The sequence below is a fragment of the Manis pentadactyla genome, chromosome 9, assembly GCF_030020395.1.
Source record: "Manis pentadactyla isolate mManPen7 chromosome 9, mManPen7.hap1, whole genome shotgun sequence".
Classification (NCBI taxonomy): Eukaryota; Metazoa; Chordata; class Mammalia; order Pholidota; family Manidae; genus Manis; species Manis pentadactyla.
This window is the reverse complement of record NC_080027.1, coordinates 37,392,559-37,410,794: the sequence shown is the minus strand read 5'-3', so window position 1 is coordinate 37,410,794 and position 18,236 is coordinate 37,392,559. Positions and strand designations below refer to the sequence as shown.

The window sequence follows — 18,236 nt, the reverse complement described above, 5'->3', positions numbered from 1 at the left end:
CCTCTCCTTCCTGACAGGCGCCCTCACTGTGTTTCCATGACCTGGGCAGTATTATTCAGACCTGTGGCGTCCTTGTGGCTTGGCCCTGTGTCACCCTGAGGCCCCATCTGGAGCTGCTCGCGCCCTCAGGGGAGTTATGGCCCTCAAGCTGGTGCTCCAAAACACTGGTTTCCTCAGGCAGAGGTGGTAATTGGAGTCCCAAACGCCTCAGCGAGCCCTTTGCCCCATTTTCCCCTGCCAAGTGCTCCGCTTCCATATTCTGTGGAGTCCTCACACAGTCCTGCAGGGATAATAATCTACCTCCTTTGCACAGTCAAGGAAAGGGAGGCTCAAAAAAGTTGAACCACTGGTCCAAAGTTGCACAGCCAATAGGGAGCAGGAATTTGATTTCGTCTTCCTGACTCTGCTGCCCTCTGCTGGCCGCATGCAGTAGGACCTCAGTAGCTCTGTTGGGGTTGAACTGGCTCTGGAGCATCAGCTGAAGTGGAGGCAGGCCCGTGCTGCGTGACTGGGGCATGTAATTTGTTCTCTGTAAAATGAGCACAATGCGTGCTTCTCAGGACCATGGTGAGGATTGATGATGGTGCCAGATGAATGCCTGGCACATAGAAGGGATGTCTCAGTGTTTACCTCTTCCCATGCCCCATTGTCCCCTTGTCCCACTCCATCAGTTCTGTGGAGTAAAGATGCAGATAGGAAAGGACTAGGGGCCTGAGGTGGGCCTCATGCATGCCCCAAGCACAGACCTGGACTGGGAATGAGGAAGGGGACTGTCCTCATGCCCAGCCTGGCCCACTGGGCCCACATTGGGCACATGAAGGGCACACAGGAGCTCTGTGCTTTGTTTGCTCAGCTCTGCTTTTACTTGCTGTGTGCCCTTGACAGGTCACTGGCCCTCTCTGAACCTTCATTCCTTATCCATAAAATGGAATACAGCTCCACACTCTTCAGGTAGGGTGTGGGTCAGATGAGACAGCCTGCACATGTGCCCACACGGGGCCTGGCCTTCTGCTGGCCCTTTCCACTCTTCTGCCTTTTCTACTCTTCATGTGTAATTTTGGGGTTTGTTTCCCCCCAGGGTTCCCACCCCAATTCATGACTGTGTTCCCTGGGGCCAGCTGATGTGGGCCCCCTGGGGCTGCTGGTGCTGGAGGGTGATGGAAACTGAGACCATGGGGGGCCGTAGGAGGGGGTGCCCGGGGCCCAGCCCCCTGAAGTCCTTCCACGGCGTCTGTTCACTGTTGAACCTTTGGCAGGAGAGCGGGGGAGGAGCCTTCCAGGCAGCACCTGAGGCAGGTAGATTTAGAGACATCAGCTGGCTATGCCGGGCCCCTCAGTGTGAGGGGAGGTGGTGAATTTCCATTGCTGACAGTGGGGTCTCCCCTTGGCTTCTCTGCAGGACATCTGTGAGGACCCCCGCCTCTTTGTGGATGGCATCAGCTCCCATGACCTGCACCAGGGCCAAGTGGGCAACTGTTGGTTTGTGGCAGCCTGCTCATCACTTGCCTCCCACGAGTCACTGTGGCAAAAGGTGAGGCCTGGGGTGGGGAGTGCTGGAGAATGTTACTCAGGCTGCAGCCCTGGCTGCCTGACAGGGCAGGTACAGCCTGACCATGCGGACAGGACTTCATGAAATCCCACGCAGGGATGGGGTCGGGTGACACCGGAGCGCCCCAGCATTGCTGAGCATCAGAATTGCCTTCCCCTCACATGGCAGCTTAGGATCCCCAGGGGCGGGTGCTGGGAATCTGTATAGCTCCCAGGGAAATTTACATGTGTCCCCTCCTGACTGTCGGATGCCCGCAGTGTGCGAGATGCCTGAGTCATGGGCAACGTGGAGACGCCACAGATGGGCTCAGCAGACCCTACCAGCAGCTGTGTGACTTGACGGGTCCTTGTCCATCTCTGGGTGTCAGCTTTCATGCTTGTCCAGTGGGAGCGGTCCAGGCGATCCTGACTCATGGCCCATAGTTCCCAGCTGCTGGTGTTCTGGACCAGGGCTAAGGGTTTAGGTTGGAAAGCACTGGCCCTGGTCCTGACCCTTGGCCCCCTTGTGGCAGCTCTGGGTGGTGCAGCCCTTAAACCAACTCTCAGAGCTCCTTTATCCGGGAAGCAGGAGACTGGGGTAGGGCTGGGCTGCTGGTCTCTAAAGAATAATCGGCCGGGGCTGCATCCTGGGTTCCTGGGCCAGTGGGCACAGGTCATTGCACCTCTCTCACCCCTGTGCTTCTTGCTCTTCCTAGAGGCTGGCAGCAGGGCTTAAGAGCACCTGGCATCCCAGTCTTATGGGCTCAGTTTGAGCCCCATCCTCACCATTGGTAACGTTTTAATTAGCCTCAGGTTACTCAGCTGAAAGCCAGGATATCAGGCTCACTCCATTTGTGGGGGTTGTGAGGGTGAAAGGGGCTACTGCACTCAAAGGACCTGGGCAGAGTGCTCTCAGTGAGCTGTGGCTGTGTGACCAGTGTCACAGCAGTTAGTCTGTGTAGAACATGATGGATGTTCCTATGCCCGCAGGGCACCAGGAGCAGAGGGAGTTTGTACTCGTCTTCTGCAGTGTCCCTCAAACATCAGAGGGAGCTGTGCCCTTAGCCAAGGCTGGGACTGTGGCAGGTGCCCTGCCATCATGTCTCCTGAATGCGGTGTGACCTCTCAAAGCCACCCAGGGTGGGCGTCCCCGGGGCCTGGCCCCTGGTGGTCCTGTGGGGATACGGATAGCTGCATGCTGTAGGGCCCTCGGCAGAGGCCGCTGGGTGGCCTGTAGATGTACACAGTCATGGCATGTCCGAGCTGGGAGGCCTCAGAGAGCCACACATGGTATCACTCCACTTGGGCCTCATGGCCTAGAAAGGGTGGAATCTGGCACTGTTCTCTGGGTGTGGGGCTGTCCTCCCCTCCTGCCTCTAGGCTCCAACCCCCTTCTCTGAGCCAGAACAAAGTCCCCCTGCCTCTGAGCCCACCCCCAGCTAGGTCACGGCCCAGTCTGCAGCTGGAGGTGGCACAGGGGAATCCTGTGGGGCTGGCCTACACCTCCCACCCTGTCCTATAATTGCCTGTTTACCTGTGGTCTCCCCTCTTGAGGTGAGCTCCCCTTGGGCAGAGCTGGTCCAACTATATCTTCCCACTGGGCCCAGCAGAAGTTTGGCATAGAGAAGGCTCAAGAAAGTTTCGAGAAAGGAGCTCCTGCCCAAATTTTTGGACCCAACTGCTGCCCAGCAGCTCCACAGCCTCTTGGGGCATCTGGGGGGCCAGAGCCTGGCCCGCAGCATCCCTGCCTGGGGGATGGGCTGTCTGGAACTTGCAGGGAGGGGCCTTGGCTAGTGTGTGTGGTGGGCCTGGTCCTAGTGGTCCCCTGACACAGCTCCCCGTCCAGTGAGGGCTGCAAGCAGGAGGCCTGTCACTGATGCTCTGCCTCTGTAGCAGGTCTGGGTTTGTCTCTGGGCTGAAGGTTCCTCCGGCAGTGGTGGGGCACCCGGCCTAGCTGGTCTGGAGGCTTCGAGAACCAGGAGGTTGATCTCCAGGGCTTGGGTCCTCGGGACGTGCAGGGAGGGCAGAATGTCTTGGCTAATTGCTCTCTGCCTCGTGATGCTGCTGTAGGGACAGCCCCTGGGTGCTGGCAGGAGGCACATAGCCCCTGGGACCTCATTAATGCACCTCCGCTCCCCCCCTGTCCCTGCTGACTGGGCCCTGTTTGTCAGGGCCTGTTGCCCAGCAGAGCCTCCCCTGCTCAACTCTTGTTTTCTCCATGGAACAAGGGTGCCCAGCTTGAGCTGCACCCTACTCCCCCTGCCCACCTTGCTGCAGGGAGGCTGAGCCTCAGATGCAGGCACACCCATGCCACCTCCTCCAGGAAACCACCCCTGTACCTCTAGTTCTTGACACAGCCTGGGACCGATAGGCACGGATGGGATTTGCAGCCAGCCAGACCTAGGTCTGATTCTGGCTAAGTCCCATGCTAGTTGAGCAGGTCACATTTTTTCTCTTGGCCTCTATCTAAACATGACCTTTCCTTTCCACTTCCCAGCATCGGGAGAGGATTAAAGGAGCCTGTCTGGGGCAAGCCCATGGCGTTTAATGTGTGAAATATGCATGTGTTAAATCCTCCTCCCCACCCCACCTCTGTGCTCCCCATCTATTTCTCTGCTCTAGACCCTGGCCTCAGCTCTTAATAGCTTCTCCAACAGCTTTCACTGTTAGCCACCCCACCTTGGCCTCCTGCTCCCACGGCCGCCACAGCCTGCGCCTCCATCTGCCCTCCCTGCTGGTCCTCACTGGAAGCATGACCTTTCTGGCCTCGCCTTCCAGGTGTCTCCCTCACTCCTCCACCTTGACACACACCTGGCCCTAAACCTCATTTTGGCCTCAGTTAGTGCCCATGTACTCTCTCCCCAGCTGCTCATCTTACTGTTTTCCTTGACCTTGAGCCCTGTGGTCCATCTTATCAATCATCCTCTCATCAGTGTCATTTGTTATTCATTCATTTATTCAACAAGCATTTTTCTGAGGACCTCCCATGTGGCAGGCTATTCGAGCTGCTGGCCCAGAGTGATGGACAGGACAGACACAGTGCCTTTCCCTCTCCAGGCTTAAGGCCTAGTGGGGAGACATCCCAGACAAAAACTAAGCAAACACACACATAGGCTGGGAAAGGGAGAAACAGCTCCTCCTTACCAAGGGAAGAGAAGCGCCCCCAAGAGTAACTGCTCAGCCATGTTGTCCCCTTCACCTCTGCACTCCCAGCTACAAAGTAAAACGATCTGTGAGGGTCAGGCAGCTTTAACATCTTCCATTCTCCTGAATACCCTTGGGGAATTGCCACCAGTGACCCCAGAACTGATGCTAGAGCATGAGGTGTTGTCTTAACATGACCAGGTGCTCTGTCCCCACTCGGTGCCCCTTTGCTGTTCATGTAGCCCAAGATCCCACTGACATACTTAGTTTTGATCTAGCAGTTGACTATAGTTGTGGTCCACTAGACCCTTCAGATTGTTTTCAGTTGTTACGCTTTGGCCTGTGCCTCTGTCCTCTTTTCCGTGTGTGGCGTGTGATGGCAGTTTCCCCTCTTCTCTTCCCCAGCCCCCATCCTCACTCACGTATTCCAGTTCTTCCGTTTGCCTGCATGTAGTAGTTGAGCTCCTAGTTCTGCCTCAGGCACTGGGGATATAGGTGTGTGTCAGAGGCTTCCTGGCATCAAATCTCCTGGGGAAAACTGAGGATCAATCAGGTGGAGTAAGTGGTGGGGTTTTAGTAGGAAAGAAACCTGAGCATGTGCTGCCGTGTGGTGCGGGTTGAAGCAGGCAGGGATCGTTTAGGTCAGTGGTTCTGAAAGCACAGTCCATGGCCAGCAGCTTCAGCAGCATCTGGGAGGTTGTTAGAAATGCAAATTCTTAGGCCTCCTCAGCACCTATTAAATCAGAAGCTCTGGAGATATGGGGCCCAGCACTCCTTTTTAGGGCCTGCAGGTGGTTCTGACACTCACTGGAATTGGAGAATGGGGGTCTAGGTGAGATGGTCCCGGGGCCTGGCAGTGGGAATGCGGGGAGGGTTGTCAGGGTGTCTGGGAGGCAGAACTGCGCCTGTGCCTTGGTGATTGGGCGTGGAGGCTGAGGCTGAGGCCGAGTCGAGGATGGCTCTGAGGTTGGCTTGGGCCACTTCCAATCTCAAAGTGGCAGGCCCCCCGGGTCCTTGTTCAACCCGGGGTCCTCCAGCCTCCCCTTACCGGCCTCCAGCAAGTGCCTGCTCCCCACCTCCCTCCCCTTAGAGCCTCTGCAGTGCTTCCTTCTCACAAACAAGCCGGCTCCCAGCCCAGGTGGTTGCCACAGCAACTGACATCAGTGATCTGGTCCCCAAGGAGCCTGTCACCCTCCTGCCTGCCTGCCTGCCTGCGGTGCCTCCTAAGTTACTGCTTCTGTGAGGAGTAGAGAGGAGACATTTGGGATCCCACCTTCTTACTCAGCCCATTTTGAGGCCTGGGTGGGGCTGGGGAGGGCCAGAGGCAAAGAGGGGAGGGGAATGGGGAGGGTGGAAGGGTAGGCGGGGCCCTTCCTTGGTGGCCTCCGGCCTCGGGGGCGCCCTAGCCCACTCGGCTCCTAGAGGCGCAGGCAGCAGCAGGCCATGGCAGAGGACGGGCCGAAGCAGCCACAGCTCGACATGCCCCTGGTCCTGGACAAGGACCTGACCAAGCAGATGCGGCTGCGCGTGGAGAGCCTAAAGCAGCGGGGGGAGAAGCGCCAGGACGGCGAGAAGCTGCTGCGGCCGGCCGAGTCCGTGTACCGCCTTGACTTCACCCAGCAGCAGAAGCTGCATTTTGAGCGCTGGGATGTCGTGCTGGACAAGCCAGGCAAGGTCACCATCACAGGCACCTCCCAGAACTGGACGCCCGACCTCACCAACCTCATGACCCGCCAGCTGCTGGAGCCTGCTGCTGTCTTCTGGCGCAAGGAGGACTCGGATGCCATGGATTGGAATGGGGCCGATGCCCAGGAGTTCGGGGAGCGCCTGTCTGAGCTGGCCAGGATCCGCAAGGCCATGTACTTCCTCATCGCCTTCGGCGAGGGCGTCGGGCCTGATGACCTCAAGGCCTCCGTGGTCTTCACCCAGCTCTGAGGGCAGCTGCTCGGTGCTGCCCCTCCTCTTGCCCCCCTGCCCTGTCCGCTGCCTGCGCCCCCTTCCCCCAGTGTGTGTTTGAGGACCTTCTTCTAGCTGTTGGCCTGTACTCAGCTTGGCCGGAACCCCCTGAGCCTGCGTGCTTCCCCATCTCTTCCCTGGTGCTGGCGCTCCTGCTCACGGAGGACGTTGCAAAGGTGCCGTAGTCTAGAGGCTGAACTGCTTCTGCAGTAGACCAATGAGGCTTTGTCGGGGCTGGTGTGAGGAGACAGAGGGGCCTTGGGCACCTGCCTTCTCTCTGCTTCATTGCTGGGAGAGACACTGAGAGAGACAGAGACAGACACTGAGAGGAAGAGATCCGAGAACGAACACTGGGCTTCCTCTGGGCACAGGAGATGAGGACAACGGGGCTGCCTCCTTGGGGAATCTAGACAACAGGCATTTGCTGCCTCCCTGGCCATGGTGCCCTCTGCCGAGCCCATGTTTGGAGGTGAACACCCAGCCTGAGGACCCAGGAAGGCACTGCCTCTGGTACAGGCCTGGCATCGCCGCGTGACACCGTAGGGCCCTCCAGATATGGGGCCGAGCCGCTGCGGGGGCTGATGTGGGCAGTGGGGAGAGGCTGGCACGCTGGACACTGTGCAGGCCAACGGCTGCTCTTCTGGGAATGTCTTTAGGAGGGGAGAAGTGAAGGGGGGGCATATAAAAAAAGTCACATGAAGATACATCTATTTATGCATATACATTTATATTGAGAGAGAGCACGCTCTGTTCACATGGACATTCATGTGTCTGTGCTGCCCTATGAACAAGTCCCATTTAGTTCATTTGCAGTTGCCCAGCTGGCTAACAGGTGGCCCTTAGCAGGGGTGTGGTCAGGATAACCTTGGGGGTGGGCTTCCTGAACTGGGAGACTTGAGGTTCACAAAGTGAAGTGGGAACAAGGTAGTAAAGGGGTTTCCCTCTGCCTGGGAGAAGCTGGATGGAGGGGTCCAGGGCCCTGGAGCTGGAGTCAGTAGATTCTCTGGAGCCTCAGGTGTCCCTTGCAGGGAAGTCAGGCTGTTTCCAGATCCCTGGGCAGGGAGGGCAAGTGTTTCCTCTGCCTTGGCATCTGACTGGCATCTTTAATGGAGCCAAGGGGAGTGGCTGGCATGGTAGGCCTGGTGGTGGCTGATGGTCAGAGGTGGGCTAAAGGTGGCAATGTGGTTGATGGTGAGACAGTAGCCTCAGAGGGAACTGGGTGCAACCCACGCACCAGACAGGGCATCTGAGGCACAGTCAGACACAGGCTCGTTTCCTGCCCCTGAGCCTGGTCCCCTCCACACTGCACACGCCCTTTGCGGAGGGGCCTGACCCGCCTGCCATCAGCCGAGGGCCCCTCAGGCAGTGCCCCCAAACCCTGCCTCAAGGCCAGCCCTGTTCTTTTTGTCAGAACGGTGCCCATGACATTTTTCTCATGCAGCAGAGCCAGCAGGGGGCCACAGGACCCTGGGAACAGAGAACTGATAGATGGAGGGTCAGAGCATCATCAGTGGCTGGGGCTGCTGGGAGAGCAAGGCCCCACTTTAGAGGCCCGTGAGCAGGAGTGGGGTGCTGGGGTGGGACTCTAGTGGGGAGACTGGCTGTACTGTGCACTCTGGTCCTTCCTAACTCACGGCTCTGGGGCCTCTTCTGGGTCACGTGTCAAGTCCTGGCGCTGCCTGCCTGCCTCACCGCCACCTCCTGGGGAAGGCCCTGCCCCAGCACATCTGCCCCTTATGGGTGAGAGTGCCTCTGCTGTGCCCACTGTGTGTTCCCAATAAAGCCTGTGTGCCCCCACCTCGGTGGTGCAGTCTCTCGCTGTGAGCCGCCCTCCCCTTCAGGAGCTCTGACTTGGCTGCTGGCCCTCCCGCCCAGAGCGCCCCCCACCCCCAGCTCCTTCCCCCACGCTCCTGAACCCTCCAGCCACTTTCAGTGATAAGGCCCAGAGCAGTCCTGTGTCAGCCAAGGTCAGACTCCAGAAGGAGTTTAGAACCAGGTCTTCTGACACCCAACATCCCTGACAGTTTTTGTCTCCAGTGGCCCCCACGTCAACCTCTGTATGTGGTGTGTGGGGCCACGGTGAGGCTACAGGGAGGCACCATCTGGTCCTCGGCAGGTGGGGCCCAAGGGGATGGGTTGGGACACACCGAGCTGTGACCAGTTTTGGGTCTCCCTGCCTGGCAGAGTGGCTGGCGGGGCAGGGGCAGAGGGACAGGGGAGTGGCAGGGGCGGGGTGGGGTCAGGCCTGCACCCAGGTTTAGTCTGGCCTCTGTTTCCCATTTGCTGCACACCCTCAGGCAGCCCCAGCCCTCTCCCAGCCTCTGACTTTCTGGAGGGAGCACCTGGTTCAGTGAAGCCCCTCTGGTCTCCCCCGCCACCTGCTGGCAGCCACAGCTGGTAGAGCCCCGCCACCTGCTGATGGCTGAGGCTGGTAGAGCCCCACCACCTGCTGGCATCTGCGGCTAGTAGAGCCCCGCCACCGTGGCCCCACACTCGGCCCTTCTTCAGAGCTCTGGCCCTTTGTCATCTCTCTCGAGTTCTCCGAGTTTTCAGACAGAGGCAGCTGAGGCCCCGGGGAGGTGGGGCAGGCAGCCGAGACCGCAGAGGGTCAGGAGGGGCCAGAGGAGGGGCCTGGGTAGGCCTTTGGCCCTCTGACTCTGGCCCCCTTGGACGTGCAGGGCTGGGGCCCCTACCAGCCTGAGGGCCCAGCTCAGGGAGGCTGGCTTTTTCCCAGAGATCAAGGTTAGGCCCTGCATCAAAAGCCACACTTGGGGTTTTGCTGGGAACAGCCCCTGCTGCGAAATGCCCCCCTACTGGGTGTGGCTTCCCCATCTTCCTCCACCCCAGAGCCCTCCCCAGCGCAGCTGCTGCCCTAGCCTCCCTCCCCCCTCCTGCCCTCACCATGGCCCCCCTGCACTCCTGAAGATGCCCCTGGGAGGGGCAGGGAAATGGAGACAGAGGAACCCAGCCCCTCCACCCCTTCTCCCTGGCTCTCCAGACCAGGCCGGGAGAGTGCAGGGAAGGGGAAGCGGGACGCATTTTCCCGGGACACCACAGAGCAAGAGGACCCACTGTTTCCTGAGCTCCTGCCTCCCATTGAGGCAGTGCATGCGGTGATGACGGGCCCACCCGGCGGTGCCTGCGGGACCCCGGGCAACCTGTCTGAGCCCGTTTCCTCTCTGTCAGTGGGGGCTAATGACGGTGCCTCCCTCCCAGGGTCACTGAGAAGATTAAGCAGGTTTATGTCGGGAAGCACTGAACCTCACAAACTGGCATCTCCGGGCTTGCTCACGGTCGCCCTCCCAGTCACCGCAGACACACGTTCACAGTTACTGGAGAGGAGGGTGTTAGGAGAGCCTGTTCACTGGGGAGGAGCACGGGGTTCAGAGAGGGGGCGTGAGTTGCCTAAGGCAACACCAAGCAGCAGGCGGTGGGGGTGGGAGTGGGCAGGGGCCAGGCCTGGCCCTGTGGTGCAAGGGAGTGGACTCTCCTCACTGTCGCTAGGCTCTGAGCAGCCCAGCTGAGGTGACCTTCAGCCCCCGTGGTACAGCTTGGGGTCCCTGTGTGAGGGGGTCTGTGCCGGGGCAGGAGTCCTGGCCCGGATCTCTGAGCGCCTGGCTGTGCTCACTCCCTGCCCTATGAACAGGAAGTCCCAGGCTCCCCACAGGTGCACCAGCGTCCTGCTCTAGGGTGGCAAGCCTGGGGGCTTTGGGGGCACCCCATCTTCCTGGCCTCTCCCAGTCAGGGCATCTGAAACTCAGGAATGTGAGACTCTTGGATTCAGAAGCTGAGAACTGGGGCACATCACATTCTCAGAATCAGGTCCCTCTAGTTTCTGGACTCAGAGGCCCGTAGCTCGCTTCCCCAGCTTGTGTGACACAGGAGGCCCCACCGCAGCCCCGCAGCCCGAAGCCCTGCTGCCCTTGTTCAGAATGCTCCCAGCTGGCCCTCTGGAGTCCTAGGCAGAAATCCCTGAAAACTTCCTTCCCATGCCATGCCCAACACACAAGCGTGCTTGGGTGCACACACACCCCCACCCCATCACACAACTGCCTCACATATGCCTGTGACACACCAAAGTTCATATACTTAGCACGCTCATACATGTGTGCCTTACTTGCACATGGGTCCTGAGCAGTACCAACCCCAGGCTGCTGACCCTTCCAGCCTTTCCGCTGCTTTCTGTCACATACCTGGGCAGAGTCCCAGTAGGATCCCAGCCGCTGCGTCTGGGCCAGAGTCCCCCAGAGAAAGCCCCAGGAATCCGCCAGGCACCAGGGCACCAGGGGGCGCTGTGGTGCACCCATCTGTGGGCCCCTGAGGTTTCTGGGCCGATTCCGTAGTGGGGAGCTGTTAATGCGTCCCCTCGGTGTGAAGGGGGCTCCAAATCCCACAGTCCTTGCCTTACTCCTGGTCGGTTGGAAAGTGCCTCAACCCCTTAGGCCTTGCTTTTCCCATCTGCGCAGGGGGCTGTGGTGAGGATTTTCTTCTTGGGGGGGAGGTTGAGTGGGTCACCTCTGCTTCCTCCCAACCCCAAGGTTTGCAGAGTCTGTGTAAGTGCACACACTGCGTACAACAGCAGGGATGCCCGCTCACGTGTGCACAGCACTCCACAGTTTACGCGGCACCTCCAAGGCCATTATCCAGCTCAGTCCTCACAACAGTCCTGGAGGCAGGAGAGGTAGGTGGGGACACTGAGGCTCAGGGAGGTGGTTCAGTTGAAACCTAAGTCCCTGCCAAGCATTGTGGTTTGTAACGTGGTGTCCAGTTGTGGGTACGAGGTCACCAGCTGTGGAGCTGGGCTAGGCCCTGTCCTGGATGCTGGGTGCTGGGGGTCTGGGTGTGATGAGGCTGTCCTGTCCTCGGGGAGCAGGGAGAGAGCCTGGGAGAGGGGCTGCCTAATGGTGCCCAGGGAAGCCCTGGGTCAGGAGGCCCCTTCAAGCTACTGCTCAGCCAGCACCAAGGGACAAGGACCAGGACAGGTTCTGGCAGAGGGGGCCACGTGTATAGCCGAGGTGGCCCGAAGCCTCACAGGGTGTGGGTTTCCATGAGTCCCAAAGGAGGCAGTGTTTAGGGGGAGGCTGAGAGAGTCAGCAGAGCCTCGGGGCTTTGGATGCCAGACCAGGGAGCTGGTGTCCATGGTGACAGGGCATTTGGGCTGTAGACAGCCTAAAAAGCTCCCTTGTACCCATCCCTCTGCTTCAGCAATTGTCAACTCAGGCTCATCTTCCTTCCTCTCCATCCCCCCACAACCAGCAGGCAGCATATCATTTCATCTGTAAATATTTCTGGATGCATCTCTGAATAATAAGGATTTGTTAAAAACAAAACAAAACTCTGTAACTATAATACCATAACACAACTAAACTAATTTTACAATAATACCTTAATATCATCAAATACCCAGTAAGTGTTCTGGTTTCCACTTACACCATAAATGTGTGTACTTTCATAGGTCACTTGTTTGAATCAGATCCAGACAAAGGTCCATAATTGGCCCAGAGCAGTCAGATGACTAGCCCAAGGTCAGACTCAGGACGGAGTTTAGAACCAGGTCTTCTGACACCCAACATCCCTGACAGTTTTTGTCTCCAGTGGGTCCCAGGTCAGCCTCTGTATATGGTGTGTGGGGCCACGGTGAGGCTACAGGGAGGCACCATCTGGTCCTCGGCAGGTGGGGCCCAAGGGGATGGGTGGGGACACACCGAGCTGTGACCAGTTTTGAGTCTCCCTGCCTGGCAGAGTGGCTGGGCAGGGGCAGAGGGACAAGGGAGTGGCAGGGGCGGGGTGGGGTCAGTCCTGCACCCAGGTTTAGTCTGGCCTCTGTTTCCCATTTGCTGCACACCCTCAGGCAACCCCAGCCCTCTCCCAGCCTCAGACTTTCTGGAGGGAGCACCTGGTTCAGTGAAGCCCCTCTGGTCTCCCCCGCCACCTGCTGGCAGCCACAGCTGGTAGAGCCCTGCCACCGTGACCTCACACTCGGCCCTTCTTCAGAGCTCTGGCCCTTTGTCATCTCCCTCAAGTTCTGAGTTTTTAGACAGAGGCAGCTGAGGCCCTGGGGAGGTGGGGCAGGCAGCGTGAGGCTGCAGAGGGTCAGGAGGGGCCAGAGGAGAGGCCTGGCCTTCCAGTTTGTGCCATAATGTGTGTTTCATTGTTTGATCAGATCGAGACAAAAGTCCATAACTGCAATCAGTTTGTTCCCCTTCATCTTTTATTTTTTCCTTGTGATTTAATTGCTGGAAAACCCAGCTGCCCTGTGGAGTTTCCAAATATCTGAATTGTGCTGGCTTTGTTTTCATGGTGGTGTTTAACATGTTCTCTGTGACTACCTTCCTGGAAGCTGGGACTTACCTGTAGAGGCTTGATAAGGTTCAATTTCAGTTTATTTTTTGGCATGACTGCTTCATAGGAGTTACTGTGTACATCTCTCAGGAAGCACATAATGTCTGGTTGTCTCTCTTCTTTTTGTGATGTTAGAAGCCACAGATGATCATTGTGTAAAGCCATTATTTGCCAGTGGTTGCAAATAGTAGAAGTCTAATATTCTAATGTCTTCCTCATTTCTTAGCTGGAATTCACCTCCCTTCATCTGCTAATGGTCACCCTCCATTTGCATAGAAAAGGCAGAGTAAATCCTCAGTGCTTCCTCTTAGTTTTCTAGTTTCAAAAAAATGAGTTGCTTCCCTGCCATCCAGTATGGACTAATTGTTTGTTTTTGTAAATGTCATTGTGAGCTTAGAGATTTGAACATATTCAATGTGTGTTCACCCACTGAAGCTACTCGCCCTGATTATATCCCAGTTACTGATGCTTGGATCAGCCCGTCTTGGCCAGTGGAGCCTCCTAGGTTGGCTCCTGAATCCTTTGTTGTGGCCTGGGGCTTCCTTGACTGCCTCCTTGGATTTCTGGTGTGACTGGACAGGTTGTGGAAGGGTTTTACGTTGCTGTGCCTGGACAGTCTGCTCCCTCTCACCCAGTACCCTGGGTGCAGAGGGGCTGAGAGGTGAGAAGCCTGGCCTGGGGCCCACCACATGCTGGGTCCAATGGCTGTGATGCAAGAGGGAAATGGAGGCCCATGGGGACCCCTGACTCTGCATCTCCAGGCCCTGGAGCCTCATTAGCTGCTTCTTGAGCCGCAGAGAGCCCCAAGCCAAGCCCTGGGTCTATCTAATGATCCTCCCACAGCCCCAGCAGTACCTCCCAGAGCACCGCGAGGGCTCCTCTTCCTCCTGTTCTGTCCCCTCTCCTCTCCCCATGTAGTTCAAAGCTTTCAGAGCAAGGAGGAGCAGAGGGCAGTATGCTGACCAGGCCAGTGTGCTCAGCTTTGGACTGCCTACAGCTCTGTGCCCTTGGGCAGCTCCTTGCTCCTCTCTGGAACTCAACCTTCCCATCCGGGCAGTGGGGATAGCCCCTGACACATGCCCCATTTTTGACACAGCTTTCTATCCTGCAAGCAAAATTGGGGAGAGTGCTAGAGGTCAGAGCAGAGGCTGGTTAGGAGTTTCTACTTAGAAAGGACACAGAGTTGACTGAAAAAGGACCAGCTAGTGTTAAGCCCTTGCTGGGTTCCAGACACTGTGCCAGGCTCCAAAGCCTTGAGTGTGAATCCTGCCTTCTGCAGCCATGCCCGTGGGCAGCTGTCTTCCAGAGGCTTCCCTTAGTATTGCCTCAAAAGACAGTAGTGAGGATTAGGGGTGGTGGAGTACACAGCTTGCCGTGCCTGGGCCTGGCAGGCTCCATTATGGCTGCAGAGCCTCTCACTGTAGTGAGCATTTTCATTTTCTCCAGTGTCCCACTAGGGACCATTTCTCTTTGCCAACATCCCTGTTGATGGTAAGAGGCATGTAAACAAAAGCATCCTTAATAAGTGTGGGGTTTGGGGAATGGCTTTTGGCTGAAGAATCTGTGCTCAGGCTGGTCTGGGCCTTGGGATTGACAGCCTCCCGATGCATCACTGGCTCCTCAGGCTGGGTGCCTGGGTGCCTGCCCCATACCTGAGGGTGGCTTTCTTCCGGAAGGTGCTGCCTGTGGTCCCAGAAGGCTCAGTCCCACTTGGTCCCATGCTGGGCAGGGCCAGCAGATCACCCTGACTCACCAGGGTGAGGGGTTTTCCCTTCCTTGACCACCTCCTGCTGCCCAGATTGCCTCTTTGTTCTCATCTGCTTGGGGGATGCCCACTGCCAGCCCTCAGGACACCTGCCGGAAGCTGCTACTGGCCTTGCAAAGTCAGGCCCACCACTCCAGGTCCCACGTTGGTTTATGGCAGAGATGGGAACTGAACTCGGTATTCCCTTCCATTTTCCCTGGACGCATGCATCCCTGTTTCCCCAGGAAGCTACATGTGGTCCTCAGTGTGTCCCCTTCCTGTCCCCCCTCCCATTCAGGTCATCCCAGACTGGAAAGAGCAAGAGTGGAACCCTGAGAAGCCTGACACCTATGCAGGCATCTTCCACTTCCACTTCTGGCGCTTCGGGGAGTGGGTGGACGTGGTCATCGACGACCGGCTGCCCACGCTCAACAGCCAGCTCATCTACTGCCACTCCAACTCCCGCAATGAGTTCTGGTGCGCCCTGGTGGAGAAGGCCTATGCCAAGTAGGTGCCGGCTGAGGGCAGGTGGCCAGTGGGGCTCACACAGCTGATGGGCTCTCCCCTGGTGTTCCAGGGCTGCAGGCACCGAGAGGCGAGGGGCTGGTGCAAAGTCGTACAGCGTGCATGGGGCCCAGGCACCCAGGGCTCGGCCAGCCTAGCCCCCACTGGGTGAGCTGGAGGCCTGGGCTGAAGGGCCTCTGGTGCCTGGTGTCAAGGTCCCACAAGCAGCTCCATGGGGAGTTCCTCCCGCTACCACCTGAGAAGGCGGGTGCAGGCGGGTGTCTCCCAGGCAGAGCCACCACTCACATTCAGGTCGGCGGCTCTTTCCCAAAGATCTGAGCTGCCGAGCCCTCCCTGAAGTCCTTGTTGAGAATGTGGCTTCTCTGAGCCTGGGCTGCTGGACCAAACTATCGCCTTCTCTGCTCTGGGCCTCCCGTCCCACCATCGTCTGTCTCCCTGACCGACTATCCATCTGTGCTCTTTTCTGCCCCCTGCTTCTGCTCTGTGCCAGACCCTGGGTCCCCAGCATGGGCACAAGCAAAGGTTTGCTGAGCTATGGAGGGTTTGGGGACAGAGTGACCTGCCCAGGCCCCCGCAGGACGGGCAGGCCTGGGGCAGGCCGGCTAGTGGGCTCAGAGACCAGCGCACAGCAGTGTGGGAGTCTCTCTTTGTTCCTCCTCCTGAGCCTGTTTGTCAGTCTTCTTGCGCGCGCGTGTGCGCGCGTGTGTGTGTGTGTGGGTACGCACGTGCGTGTATGTGCATACAACAAAACAAACCCAAGAAAACATTGACAGATTCCATTTTTAATCCTAAGAAAGTAAAACTCGCCCCCTGGTGGTCACTGAGTCTAAATGGTCCTTGGAGCAGGCCCTTCTCTTCCCACTGCCCTGCCATTCAGTGGGCTTGCTTGTATTTTTTATAGTTGTATTGTGTTAAAATATAATATTTATCCCTTTCATCATGAATAAGTGTACAATTCAGTGGCATGAATTACATTTACAATGCTGTGTACCCATCACTGCTATTGTTATCTGAAACCTTTTCATCATCCCCCAATTAAACTCTACCTATTAAATAATAACTCCCCCTTTCTCCCTCCAGCCAGCCCCTGGGAACCTCTATTCTGCTTTTTGTCTGTATGATTTACCTATTCCAAGTAGCACAGATAAGTGGAGCCCTAAAATACTGGACCTTCTATGTCTGGCTTATTTCACTTAGCATGATGTTGTCAAGGTACACCCACATTATAGCGTATATCAATTTTTAATTCCTTTTTATGGCTAAATAGTAGTCCATTGTGGGTGTATGCCACATTTTGGTTATCCATTTGTCTGAAGATGGGCACTTGGATTGTTTCCACCTCTTGGCTGTCGTGAATAATGCTGCCATGAATGCTGGTATACAAATATCTGTTTGCAGTTCTTGGAATATTATACCTAGTAGTGAGTTGCTGGGTCATATGATAGTTCTATGTTGAAACTTTTTAGTGACCACCAAACTGTTTTCCATAGTGGCTACACCATTCACACTTTCTTTTTAAAGTTTGCCTTTAAATTTATAGCAAATGTGTGTATGTTATAGCAAATCTAGAAAATAGAGAAAGCCACGCAGAAGAGAATAAAGGTCTCCTGTGTACCTGCATATTCTTCCAGCCCCCCCACCGCCTTCCCTGTTTTGGGCTGTGTGAGGGAAGGAGGCTCCTCTGCTCAGGGACACCATCACCATCGCCCCTCAAAGCCCAGCCCCTGTTCCACATCTCTGTTTCCTGCCTTTGCTCTCTCCCATACCCTCCTCCACCACAGGCAACTTTTAAAAAATATCTTTGTTGTATCTTTTTGTCTGTAGGTTGCTTTGCTAAACCTGTGTTGCTATTTTGTGGGCATATGTTTTCAATCTGCATAATTGTATATTGTTACATATCCTGTTCTGCTTCTCATGTTCACATTCAACCCTCTGCCTCTAAGACCCCAACCCTTTTCCTGACTGTAAATAAGGAATCACAGCTGTGTCCCTAGCACCTGGTATATTGCACATAGGTGATGCTTATTGTTTTTTAAATGAATTATTGTATGCATTTTAAACACAATTGGAATTTAACCATTGCTTTTTCAAACATAACAGGCAAGTGCTAGCATTTTCCCTGCAGTAGGAAACCTTTACAGTGCTTGCTTAATGCTTCAGAGTACAGATGCAGCATTAGTTTTTAAAATCAATTTCCTGTTGTTAAACATTTAGGTGACTTGTAGTTTTATATTTTATAAGTGACATTACTCATCCATTAATGTGTCAAAAGTATATGAGCTTTTAATGCTTTTGAAAAGAATTGTTAGATTTTTGGACAGCTGACTTTTGAAGAGAGGGCTGCTAGGGCTGAAGGGAATATGAGTGATAAAACTGTAGTTCAGTGGGACAGACATTGGCCTGGGAGCTAGAGAACTGGGTACTAGTGTTGGCTGTGCTGTGGCCTGCTGTGTGACCTTAGCAGTTTGCTTGACCTCTCTGAGTCTCATAAAGCTTCTCTATACATTGTAGAATTTAGCCTGGCTGGAGAGCATGAGCTGGGAATTCTTTCCACATTGCTCCCCAGGTTGGCAGGCTGTTACCAGGCTCTGGATGGAGGCAACACGGCAGACGCACTCGTGGACTTCACAGGTGGCGTTTCCGAGCCAATCGACCTGATTGAGGGTGACTTTGCGAATGACGAGGCCAAGAGGAACCAGCTCTTTGAGCGCGTGTTGAAGGTGTACAGCCGGGGAGGCCTCATCAGTGCCTCCATCAAGGTGAGAACATAGAGGCAGACCCCAGAGGTGGCCCCTCCTCTTTGTTGACCCTAACTAGGGTGGGAGGTGACTCTGGCATTCCAGGTGGAGCCCCTGCCCAGGTTGGCTCATAAATCCAGACCCTCAGCCTCATGGTGGAGGGGGGCAGTAGGAGAGTGCAGCCCCCTCCTGAGTGCTGGGCGGCACAAACCATAGGCCCCCCACCTTCCCCTGCCCTGTGAAATGCCTCACCCACACTT

At 56.3% G+C, this 18,236-nt stretch overlaps 2 protein-coding genes across 4 annotated transcripts in view; both read left to right on the top strand.

Annotated features, from left to right (window-relative positions):
• The window catches only part of CAPN5 (calpain 5), a 50,164-nt gene that overhangs the window by 20,040 nt on the left and 11,888 nt on the right, over positions 1-18,236 (top strand). For all 3 annotated transcript variants that reach the window (XM_036895485.2, XM_057507199.1, XM_057507197.1), the window contains 3 exons: positions 1,400-1,531; positions 15,012-15,220; positions 17,805-17,997. In XM_036895485.2, coding sequence (XP_036751380.2) covers positions 1,400-1,531; positions 15,012-15,220; positions 17,805-17,997 — 534 coding nt within the window. The remainder of the gene's footprint in view (positions 1-1,399; positions 1,532-15,011; positions 15,221-17,804; positions 17,998-18,236) is intronic.
• OMP (olfactory marker protein) lies at positions 6,053-8,453 on the top strand. The gene has a single exon (XM_036895488.2). It carries the CDS (start codon positions 6,115-6,117, stop codon positions 6,604-6,606), a length of 492 nt encoding a protein of 163 aa, XP_036751383.1. The 5' UTR covers positions 6,053-6,114; the 3' UTR covers positions 6,607-8,453.

Coding starts and splice junctions, on each gene's coding strand:
- OMP (XM_036895488.2), top strand. CDS start 6,115: ATGGCAGAGGACGGGCCGAAGCAGCCACAGCTCGACATGCCCCTGGTC.